The 12,879-nt window shown below is 43.6% G+C and overlaps 1 protein-coding gene across 1 annotated transcript in view; it reads left to right on the forward strand.

The window, feature by feature from the left end:
- LOC121573876 (torsin-4A-like) overlaps window positions 1–12,879 on the forward strand; it is a 14,689-nt gene continuing 1,810 nt past the window's right edge. Inside the window, exons 1-2 of the mRNA XM_041886243.1 lie at window positions 1–126; window positions 12,314–12,778. Of these exons, the coding sequence (XP_041742177.1) occupies window positions 12,314–12,778 (465 nt within the window). The 5' untranslated portion in view covers window positions 1–126. The remainder of the gene's footprint in view (window positions 127–12,313; window positions 12,779–12,879) is intronic.

Raw genomic sequence — 12,879 nt, forward strand, 5'->3', positions numbered from 1 at the left:
CACAGAAGGAGTTACTCTACTGTTCTCTCCCAACAAAAATCTTGGTGCGAGCTTAGTGAAGAACTATCAGTCTATAGGAGGCTTGATATTACCTATAGGAGGCTTTATATTACCTATACATTTAAGGTAAGCCAACTGATTACCCTGCATTTCTCTTTCTGCATACTGTTTTCATTCTTTCCCCTCTCCTCTCCTTTCTCTCTCTTCTTGCTTACACTGTTTTTTGGGTGACGTATTTGCAGCTGTGTCTCAAGGCCTTTGGCAAGCTTCACAATCTCCCTCTCTTTCTCTCACTCTCAGGGTTAGAAAAGCTTCCACATGTAAAACACAGAACCAGAACTTGAAAATCTACAAGAATGTTAGCTATTGAAGATATTATATGTGCAGCAATGGAAACTGGTTATGTAAAGTGAGATCTAGTGTGTTTTAGATTAATTCAAAACCAACCACTTAAAGTTCTGGTTTCTGTTCTACACAAGAAAACATATATATGTTACACAAGATACAGAGGAAAAGTTCTGCAACCCTCTTCGTCTGTACTACTGTGTGTGTGTTTGTGTGTTTGTATGTGTGTGTGTGTGTGTGTGTGTGTGCGTGTGCGTCTGTGTTTGCACACGTGTATATCTAGTAGCCAGCAGCCAGGACCCTTCCAGGAAGGAAACATAGTCAGCAGAGAGCAGTGGAGGTCTGAGAGAGAGGGAGATAGAGAACTTCTAAAAGGGAAAGACTCCTGGAAAGGCTCTAGAATGCGTGGAATGCCGCCAGCCCCTCTCAGGACACAACGTGAAGGAGGGGGTTAAGATGATATCACCTCACCTGGCTGCAGGACACACTGAGGTGTAGTTAGTCTAATCCTATTGCGCTTGGTCAGAGAATGGCTGAGACTGACACTGAGTGAGTAAAGCTTCCCAGCAGCAGAGCTAACTGTAGTGCCAAGGTAAACGAGCTCGCCAGACTAGCTAAAAAGCAATTCCTCTCAACATTCAGTCTTTGGTTCAGCTCCTGTGGCATGTTTGATGTGCGTAATTCCTCTGTGTTTTTTTAGCTCTGCTTGCCAGGCCTGCACACGGCCAGTGAGTGAGACTGGTGCCAAGGTAAATGCAGTGGTGTTACAGTAGTTTAGCTATAGGTTTACGGGTTCTCTTGCTTGCTTCACACTCTTTAGTGGGAGAGACCAGATGCAATAGTTAGTTTGGGCTGTATGTAGCTGTGTGTACACATGTTCCTTAGGCAGTAGGCACAGATCCATGATCAGCTTACCCTCCCCAAACCCTGGCCTGAACCATTAGAGGTGAAAACACAAAAATTCCCTTATTGACTATTGTGCCCCGGTGGGTGTTTACTGATAAGGTTTATGCCGGATGATTTGGGATCCTACACTGGGGCCTAGGTCAGGACTCTGACATTGGTCCGTCGATCCTCCCACCTGACGTTTAGTATCTTTCTCAGGAAGTGTTGTTGCTGGAACTCCAGTTTTTAAAGGGGCCTTCTGTATGTCACCCACGTCTCTCAGCCATAGAGAAGGGTTGGAATTATGACAGCCTTGTACACGTTTTACAGCCATAGAGAAGGGTTGGAATTATGACAGCCTTGTACACTATGAGTTTCATGCTCGTCCTGATGTCGTCGTTTTCCAAAGGCTGTGCTTGCACAGCATATTGTGTGCTGTATTTCTTCCTTAATGGTGACTCATTGGGAGAGATGGCTGCCGAGGTAGGCAAAGTGTTCCACGTTGTCAAGTGGTTCACATTCATCATAGGTCACTGTTGGATTTGGTGGTTGTCCTGGGGCTTTGTTTTATTTATGTTCAGGCTCTTGTATGCTTCAGATAAGCTTTTGAGAGTGGTTTGGAGGTTTGCTTTGGAGTGTGTAACAATGTCACATTCTTCAGCATATTGGAGGTCTTTGACTGTGGTAGAGTCCCCTGTAGCTCAGTTGATAGAGCATGGCGCTTGCAATGTTAGGGTTGTGGGTTCATTTCCCACGGGGGGCCAGTATGAAAATGTATGCACTCATTAAATGTAAGTGGCTCTGGATAAGAGCGTCTGCTAAATGACTAAAATGTAAATGTAGGTCTCACTTTGTTTTTTGCGCGAAGGACGCAAGGATTGAAAAGGTTTCCGGCTGTTATTTATTGCACAGTGAATCCCTATGATGAGCAGTCTTGTGTGAGGGTTTGGAGTGCTGGGAGGAATAGGGAGAAGTTGGTGGCAGTACACACACACACACACACACACAATGCATGGATGCACTAGTGCACACACCCACGAGCAGCACACATGCTTTATAAAATGTATTTCCCAAGGACCAATCAATATTTCCGTCAATGTGCCATGTGAAACCCCACCTCTTTAAAGAATACCTGGGATAGGATAAAGTAATCCTTCCACCCCCCAAAAAAAAAAAAGAGAAAAGTGTAAAGTGGTTATCCCACTGGCTATAGGGTGAATGCACCAATTTGTAAGTCGCTCTGGATAAGAGCGTCTGCTAAATGACGTAAATGTGCCCTTGAGCAAGGCACTTAACCCTAATTGCTCCTGTAAGTCGCTCTGGATAAGAGCGTCTGCTAAATGACTAAAATGTAAATGTAAAAAATGTGTATGACTGTTTCATCAGTAGTAACTGAGTGACGTCACATACAGTATGAATGGGAACAAAGAGGTGTCAGAGCTACTTTCAGAACTAAATCCTGTCATTAACACTATCTATCTACAGTATCTGTTTGATATGGGAGTGGAGCGTGACTAACATGGTGATAAGAGGCTGTTAATATCAGGGCTTCACCTGGGAAAGACCATGATGTAATTGTAATCTACCATCACTCACTCCCACCTGGGAAAGGTTTTTGATCATAGATTCTCTAATCTCTGAACAAACAGGTGTGCCATGAATCATGATTAAGTGATAATGCCCGAGAAGCCGGTGTTTGGAGGATATATTGGCACGGGTGTTGTTTAGTCTCGGGCCGGCAAACCGTGCCAATATATCATCCAAACACCGGCATCGAGGGCATTATCACTTTTATACAACGAGTTACCAACATATTCAAATAATGATTTACATATTTTATATTTACATAAAAACTTTATTTTGATGAATTTATTCGTAATATTTCATCCTTCCACAAGATCTATGGTTGCTACCCAAGCCGGCTGGTCGTTCATTCTATCAGTTCGGTTGCCAGAGACGCGATCCAGTCGTTCAGTGTTTTTGTTCTGTATCTACGGAAACGACAGAGTCGTTCGTTCTAAATGTTCCATTGCCATACTGACTGGCAACGTTCTTATCCCTTGCTTGCTAGCTAGCCAACTATGGCTAACTTACAGTCACATCAAAAAGTGCAGCCAGAATAACAGCAAAGTAGCTGCATTTGTGTTAGTTTAAGCTGTTTTCTAGTGACATTTATTTGGATACATCCATAACAATGAGCTAATGATGCACGATTTCACCTGGCATAGAAAATGTGCTCTCTCGTCAGGACACTTCAAACTGAATCTGGAAAACTAGCTGCACTTCGTTTCGTTTTACCTGTTTTCTATTGACAGTTCTTTGTATATATCCATAAAGATTATGCTGATTCATGATTTTGACTGGCTGGGAAAAGCTGCCTGTCTGTCTGTCTCATCCCGACTCCCGGCACGTTCATTACTATGGGACAGCTTGAGATCAAATTTGAATATTGAAACAATGTTGCAATTGTCAGAGAGACAGCAAGGTTTATACAAATCTCCACTGTAAAAAAAACTAAACGTTAGTCTAAAAGAAATGTGAGAAAATGTCTAGATGCTTTTTATAGTGGAGATCAAGTTTATAAATTGCCACCCAGTCTTACAGTAAGCACAAGAGTTTAATTATGACCTAATTCTCTCTCTTTCTCTCTCTCTCTCTCTTTCCCCCCATCTCTCTCTCTCTCTCTCTCTCTCTCTCTCTCTCTCTCTCTCTCTATCTCTCAAGCTCTGTTTTGCTCACATCACAACACACTTTAAAGTAATGATGACTAACTCTAAGTGGACATACAAATCATCAAATAAAATTTGATTTGTCAGATGCGCCGAATACAACAGGTGTAGACCTTACCGTGAAATGCTTACTTACAAGCCCTTAACCAACAATGCAGTTTTAAGAAAATAAGAGTTAAGAAAATATTTACTAAATAAACTAAAGTAAAAAAAGTAACACAATAAAATTATGAGGCTGTATACAGGGGGTACCTGTACCGAGTCAATGTGCGGTGGTACAGGTTAGTCGAGGTAATTGAGGGAATATGTACATGTAGGTAGAGGTAAAGAGACTTTGCATAGATAATAAACAGCGGGGGGTTCAATGCAAATAGTCCGGGTAGCCATTTGATTAATTGTTCAGCAGTCTTATGGCTTGGGGGTAGAAGCTGTTAAGGAGCCCTTTTGGACCTAGACTTGGCGCTCCAGTACCGCTTGCCGTGCGGTAGCAGAGAGAACAGTCTATGACTTGGGTGGCTGGAGTCTTTGACAATTTTGTGGGCCGGAGGTGTTGTTGCCTACCCTCACAAGGTGGTGAGGGTAGGCAACAACACCTCCGCCACACTGATCCTCAACAGGGGGTAGAGCTCTGCTACCCGACCCGAGCCCAACGAGCCCCGACTTTATACATTGGGTTAGGGCCGGGTAGGGACTGTTCTTTCATCAATAACTCGGGTACGGGCAGGGCTTGGGTGTCACTAAATTGATCACTAACATTTTGAAGCTGAGTCATTTGCTCGTACTCTGCTGCACAGCACAGTCATATCTGACTAAGATTATAACTTGGTGTCAGAAGTGCTTCAACTTCATCAAATATAAAACAGGAGAGATTATTTCACAGAAAATAGTAATAATGTTCCTTGAGTTTTGTCAGAGTTTAGAGTGACAAAAAGTAGCTAACAGCTAACTGCTCTCTCATGTCTCTTCATTGAGCAGAGCAGCCCAAGCGGAGCAGTTGCTATGGATACTCAGACTCAAAGCTGCCATGAGCAGAGCGCATGCAGAGCGAACTGTGCCTAGGGAGTGAGTGACAGACAGAGAGGAGCAGCTAATGGATTTACTAACGGAGGAAGTTATTTCTGATTTGGGGTTTCGGGCAGTGCTGGGCCGGGCCTTAAATCTGGCAGAAGCAATCGGGCCTGGGTAGGGTAGGGCCTGATCGCCACGGGCATGAGTAGGGCTCGGGTTTAAAATTCATTCCCGTGAAGGGCTCTAACACGGGGGCCCACAAGGGGTGTGTGCTCAGCCCCCTCATGTACTCCATGTTCACCTATGACTGCTTGGCTATGCACGACTCCAACTCATTCATCAAGTTAGCTGACGACACGACAGTGGTAGGCCTGATTACCAACAATGACGACATAGCCTGCAGGGAGGAGGTGAGGGCCCTGGTGGAGTGGTGCCAGAAAAATAACCTCACCCTCAAAAAAAAACTATGGAGCTGATTGTGGACTACAGGAGACAGAAGAAGGAGCAAGCCCTCATCCACATCGACGGGGCCGCAGCAGAGAGGGTCAAAAGCTTCAAGTTCCTTGGCGTGCACGTCACTGAGGACCTGAAATGGTCCCTCCACACCGACACAGTGTTGAAGAAGGCGCAACAGCGCCTTTACAACCTCAGGCGGCTGAAGAAATACGGCATGGCCCCTAAGACCCTCACTAACTTCTACAGGTGCAGCATTGAGATCATTCTGTCTGGCTGCATCACCGCCAGGAACGGCAACTGCACCGCCCTCAACCGAATGGCTCTCCAGAGGGTGGTGCGGTCATCCCAACGCATCACCAGAGGCACGCTGCCTGTCCACCAGGACATTTACAGCACACTGTGTCAAAAGAAGGCCAGGAAGATCATCAAGGACCTCAGCCACCTGAGCCATGGTCTGTTCACTCTGCTACCATCCAGCAGACAGAGACGGTACAGGTGCATCAAAGCAGGGACCGAGAGACTGAAAAACAGCTTCTATCTCCAGCCATCACCCCATCTCCTGTAGTAAGACATAGATAGACTCACTCACACAAAACACATATACACACACATTCACACACACACAGACAATGCTGCTGTCCCATGTATATAGAAACATTAAACACTGGACACTTCTCGTTTCTTTTATACTGTTTTTCACACTGTGTATTCATATACTGGATTCTTGCTATAGCTCACTGTAATATACAGTGGGGGAAAAAAGTATTTAGTCAGCCACCAATTGTGCAAGTTCTCCCACTTAAAAAGATGAGAGAGGCCTGTAATTTTCATCATAGGTACACGACAACTATGACAGACAAATTGAGAAGAAAAAAATCCAGAAAATCACATTGTAGGATTTTTAATGAATTTATTTGCAAATTACGGTGGAAAATAAGTATTTGGTCACCTACAAACAAGCAAGATTTCTGTCTCTCACAGACCTGTAACTTCTTCTTTAAGAGGTTCCTCTGTCCTCCACGTGTTACCTGTATTAATGGCACCTGTTTGAACTTGTTATCAGTATAAAAGACACCTGTCCACAACCTCAAACAGTCACACTCCAAACTCCAAGACCAAAGAGCTGTCAAAGGACACCAGAAACAAAATTGTAGACCTGCACCAGGCTGGGAAGACTGAAGCTGCAATAGGTAAGCAGCTTGGTTTGAAGAAATCAACTGTGGGAGCAATTATTAGGAAATGGAAGACATACAGTGAGGGAAAAAAGTATTTGATCCCCTGCTGATTTTGTACGTTTGCCCACTGACAAAGACATGATCAGTCTATACTTTTAATGGTAGGTTTATTTGAACAGTAAGAGACAGAATAACAACAAAATAATCCAGAAAAACACATGTCAAAAATGTTATAAATTGATTTACATTTTAATGAGGGAAATAAGTATTTGACCCCTCTGCAAAACATGACTTAGTACTTGGTGGCAAAACCCTTGTTAGCAATCACAGAGGTCAGACGTTTCTTGTAGTTGGCCACCAGGTTTGCACACATCTCAGGAGGGATTTTGTCCCACTCCTCTTTGCAGATCTTCTCCAAGTCATTAAGGTTTCAAGGCTGACGTTTGGCAACTCGAACCTTCAGCTCCCTCCACAGATTTTTTATGGGATTAAGGTCTGGAGACTGGCTAGGCCACTACAGGACCTTAATGTGCTTCTTCTTGAGCCACTCCTTTGTTGCCTTGGCCGTGTGTTTTGGGTCATTGTCATGCTGGAATACCCATCCACGAACCATTTCCAATGCCCTGGCTGAGGGAAGGAGGTTCTCACCCAAGATTTGACGGTACATGGCCCCGTCCATCGTCCCTTTGATGCGGTGAAGTTGTCCTGTCCCCTTAGCAGAAAAACACCCCCAAAGCATAATGTTTCCACCTCCATGTTTGATGGTGGGGATAGTGTTCTTGGGGTCATAGGCAGCATTCCTCCTCCTCCAAACACGACGAGTTGAGTTGATGCCAAAGAGCTCGATTTTGGTCTCATCTGACCAGAACACTTTCACCCAGTTCTCCTCTGAATCATTCAGATGTTCATTGGCAAACCTAAGACGGCCCTGTATATGTGCTTTCTTTAGCAGAGGGACCTTGCGGGCGCTGCAGGATTTCAGTCCTTCACGGCGTAGTGTGTTACCAATTGTTTTCTTGGTGACTATGGTCCCAGCTGCCTTGAGATCATTGACAAGATCCTCCCGTGTAGTTCTGGGCTGATTCCTCACCATTCTCATGATCATTGCAACTCCACGAGGTGAGATCTTGCATGGAGCCCCAGGCTGAGGGAGATTGACAGTTATTTTGTGTTTCTTCCATTTGTGAATAATCGTGCCAACTGTTGTCACCTTCTCACCAAGCTGCTTGGCGATGGTCTTGTAGCCCATTCCAGCCTTGTGTAGGTCTACAATCTTGTCCCTGACATCCTTGGAGAGCTCTTTGGTCTTGGCCATGGTGGAGAGTTTGGAATATGATTGATTGATTGCTTCTGTGGACAGTTGACTTTTATACAGTTAACAAGCTAAGATTAAGAGCACTCCCTTTGAGAGTGTGCTCCTAATCTCAGCTCGTTAGCTGTATAAAAGACACCTGGGAGCCAGAATTCTTTCTGATTGAGAGGGGGTCAAATACTTATTTCCCTCATTAAAATGCAAATCAATTTATAACATTTTTGACATGCGTTTTTCTGGATTTTTTTGTTGTTATTCTGTCTCTCACTGTTCAAATAAACCTACCATTAAAATTATAGACTGATCATTTCTTTGTCAGTGGGCAAACGTACAAAATCAGCAGGGGATCAAATACTTTTTTCCCTCACTGTACAAGACCACTGATAATCTCCCTCGATCTGGGGCTCCACGCAAGATCTCACCCCGTGGGGTCAAAATGATCACAAGAACGGTGAGCAAAAATCCCAGAACCACACGGGGGGACCTAGTTAATGACCTGCAGAGAGCTGGGACCAAAGTAACAAAGCCTACCATCAGTAACACACTACGCCGCCAGGAACTCAAATCCTGCAGTGCCAGACGTGTCCCTCTGCTTAAGCCAGTACATGTCCAGGCCTGTCTGAAGTTTGCTAGAGTGCATTTGGATGATCCAGAAGAGGATTGGGAGAATGTCATATGGTCAGATGAAACCAAAATAGAACTTTTTGGTAAAAACTCAACTCGTCGTGTTTGGAGGACAAAGAATGCTGAGTTGCATCCAAAGAACACCATACCTACTGTGAAGCATGGGGGTGGAAACATCATGCTTTGGGGCTGTTTTTCTGCAAAGGGACCAGGACGACTGATCCGTGTAAAGGAAAGAATGAATGGGGCCATGTATCGTGAGATTTTGAGTGAAAACCTCCTTCCATCAGCAAGGGCATTGAAGATGAAACGTGGCTGGGTCTTTCAGCATGACAATGATCCCAAACACACCGCCCGGGCAATGAAGGAGTGGCTTCGTAAGAAGCATTTCAAGGTCCTGGAGTGGCCTAGCCAGTCTCCAGATCTCAACCCCATAGAAAATCTTTGGAGGGAGTTGAAAGTCCGTGTTGCCCAGCGACAGCCCCAAAACATCACTGCTCTAGAGGAGATCTGCATGGAGGAATGGGCCAAAATACCAGCAACAGTGTGTGAAAACCTTGTGAAGACTTACAGAAAACGTTTGACCTGTGTCATTGCCAACAAAGGCTGTATAACAAAGTATTGAGAAACTTTTGTTATTGACCAAATACTTATTTTCCACCATAATTTGCAAATAAATTCATTAAAAATCCTACAATGTGATTTTCTGGAAATTTTTTCCTCATTTTGTGTCATAGTTGACGTGTACCTATGATGAAAATTACAGGCCTCTCTCATCTTTTTAAGTGGGAGAACTTGCACAATTGGTGGCTGACTAAATACTTTTTTCCCCCACTGTATTTACATTTTACATTTTAGTCATTTAGCAGACGCTCTTATCCAGAGCGACTTACAGTTAGTGCCAATATATGCTTGTAGTATTTTGTGTTTAAAAACTGGGCTGGGCTGAAATAACTGTGTTATTAGAATTTCATACCACACAGAACTCTTGCCACAACTGCAAGGCATGATCAACAGGTTCACTTGTATTCCTGTAATCATTATCTAACAATCAGGGGAGAAAATGCTCTGATACCTTTGTAGGTTAATTGAAATGTATTGAGTCAAACGTTACGTGAACTGACATCTCACAGTCTGGTACCTCTCAGTATCTGACCCTATATCTGACTAGAGGAAATGGCTGAGGATAGCATTACCCACACACGCACCAAGCTTGACTACAGATAATGACTGCGCAGCAACGAAAGGATTACACAACTAACTGCAATGTCTCAACTTGAACTGAAAAGGATTTTGTCAAAGATATTTACACAATTACATTCCCAGGTCACGTTATCAGGTACTATCTGATACTGTCATATTTGACTAACATTGTGTATTATTGGATATTTTCCACCAGTCTATCTGTTCAGTGACAGGCAGTTAGGTTAGAAAGAGTAAAGTTTAAGAAGGAAGTTGCAGCAGACAAGCTGTAACCATCTGGGTTTTTCATTTCAACTTTACGACCACAGTAAATCTAACACCATAACCTAGGCTAAACATTAGCATTCAAATATAGCATGTTTAATAATAATTTATGAATAATAATTATAATAATATAATATATCATATAATAATATATGCATCTAAGAGAAGATAATCAATCATTAACATTCTTTATTTTCTTTATTTTCTCTTCTTTTTTTTAGGAGGTAGATCAGCTTTAATATTGCAGATAGATTGTAACTTCCATCAATGTAATTGTCTGCATCACTTCCAATCCCCCATATGGTTTTTTTTCTCTCAAATATATATGTATGTACAGTGGGGAGAACAAGTATTTGATACACTGCCGATTTTGCAGGTTTTCCTAATTACAAAGCATGTAGAGGTCTGTAATTTTTATCATAGGTACACTTCAGCTGTGAGAGACGGAATCTAAAACAAAAATCCAGAAAATCACATTGTATGATTTTTAAGTAATTAATTTGCATTTTATTGCATGACATAAGTATTTGATACATCAGAAAAGCAGAACTTAATATTTGGCACAGAAACCTTTGTTTTCAATTACAGAGATCATACGTTTCCTGTAGGTCTTGACCAGGTTTGCACACACTGCAGCAGGGATTTTGGCCCACTCCTCCATTCAGACCTTCTCCAGATCCTTCAGGTTTCGGGGCTGTCACTGGGCAATACAGACTTTCAGCTCCCTCCAAAGATTTTCTATTGGGTTCAGGTCTGGAGACTGGCTAGGCCACTCCAGGACCTTGAGATGCTTCTTACGGAGCCACTCCTTAGTTGCCCTGGCTGTGTGTTTCGGGTCGTTGTCATGCTGGAAGACCCAGCTATGACCATCTTCAATGCTCTTACTGAGGGAAGGAGGTTGTTGGCCAAGATCTCGCGATACATAGCCCCATCCATCCTCCCCTCAATACGGTGCAGTCGTCCTGTCCCCTTTGCAGAAAAGCATCCCCAAAGAATGATGTTTCCACCACCATGCTTCAATGACCACATGACCTTCTCCCATTCCTCCTCTGGATCATCCAGATGGTCATTGGCAAACTTCAGATGGGCCTGGACATGCGCTGGCTTGAGCAGGGGGACCTTGCGTGCGCTGCAGGATTTTAATCCATGACGGCGTAGTGTGTTACTAATGGTTTTCTTTGAGACTGTGGTCCCAGCTCTCTTCAGGTCATTGACCAGGTCCTGCCGTGTAGTTCTGGGCTGATCCCTCACCTTCCTCATGATCATTGATGCCCCACAAGGTGAGATCTTGCATGGAGCCCCAGACCGAGGTTGATTGACCGTCATCTTGAACTTCTTCCATTTTCTAATAATTGCGCCAACAGTTGTTGCCTTCTCACCAAGCTGCTTGCCTATTGTCCTGTAGCCCATCCCAGCCTTGTGCAGGTCTACAATTTTATCCCTGATGTCCTTACACAGCTCTCTGGTCTTGGCCATAGTGGAGAGGTTGGAGTCTGTTTGATTGAGTGTGTGGACAGGTGTCTTTTATACAGGTAACGAGTTCAAACAGGTGCAGTTAATACAGGTAATGAGTGGAGAACAGGAGGGCTTCTTAAAGAAAAACTAACAGGTCTGTGAGAGCTGGGATTCTTACTGGTTGGTAGGTGATCAAATACTTATGTCATGCAATAAAATGCAAATTAATTACTTAAAAATCATACAATGTGATTTTCTGGATTTTTGTTTTAGATTCCGTCTCTCACAGTTGAAGTGTACCTATGATAAAAATTACAGACCTCTACATGCTTTGTAAGTAGGAAAACGTGCAAAATCGGCAGTGTATCAAATACTTGTTCTCCCCACTGTATATACATACATACATACAGTGAGGGAAAAAAGTATTTGATCCCCTGCTGATTTTGTACGTTTGCCCACTGACTATAATTTTAATGGTAGGTTTATTTGAACAGTGAGAGACAGAATAACAACAAAAAAATCCAGAAAAACGCATTATAGACTGATCATTTCTTTGTCAATGGGCAAACGTACAAAATCAGCAGGCGATCAAATACTTTTTTCCCTCACTGTACATATCCTTTAAAAAAAAATATTTCCCTTTATTACTTTCCAACCCCACCACCCCTTCCCTAATTGGAGTAAACTAGTGAACAACAATGCTTAGGCCTCTACTTCCAGCTTATACATACTATATTCATTCTTGCTTAGTAGAACATATTTTTCTTTCTCTGAGGAAAAAAACCCAGATTGTGATTCTGTGACCGTAATTTAATGAATTACTCCTCTACTCCTCTCTCTCTCTTTTCCTCACTCAGATGGGCGACCAGGATGTTTATGACAGAATGTCAGAGTCCCAGACAGACAGAGAGATGGACAAAGAGAAAGATGGAGAAGGAGAAAGTGAAACGAGGGGTTCGGGGAAAGGCGCTCAGAGTTTCTGCCAGTTCTCGTCCTCTCTGCGTACTGTGGTTCGCATCAAACAGAAGTACCAGGCCATGAAGAAACGACGGCTGGAGTTGACCGGGCTGGGGGAAGGAGGGCAAGTGTTAGGGGCTGGTCTCCTGACTGGGGCCCCTGTTCGCAGCAGCCCCAAAATCTTCACCTTCGATACCCCTTCCAGCTCCCCCTTGGCCTTCTCGTCGCTCTTCCTAAAGATGAAGAAGAAGAAGTCGCGGCGGGTCATGTTCCCCAGTGGAGGGGGGCGCAGAGCCCCCGTCGTACAGGAACACAGCCGAGCAAAGATCTGCCTCTTCCTCCTCTGCACCATCCTCTTCTTCCAGGTAATGAGTGAATGTGTATGTGTGTGAGAGAGGTTCATCTTACATTTTAGTCATTTAGCAGACGCTCTTATCCAGAGCGACTTACAGTTAGTGAGTGCATG

Source organism: Coregonus clupeaformis, chromosome 9 (genome assembly GCF_020615455.1).
Source record: "Coregonus clupeaformis isolate EN_2021a chromosome 9, ASM2061545v1, whole genome shotgun sequence".
Lineage (NCBI taxonomy): Eukaryota > Metazoa > Chordata > Actinopteri > Salmoniformes > Salmonidae > Coregonus > Coregonus clupeaformis.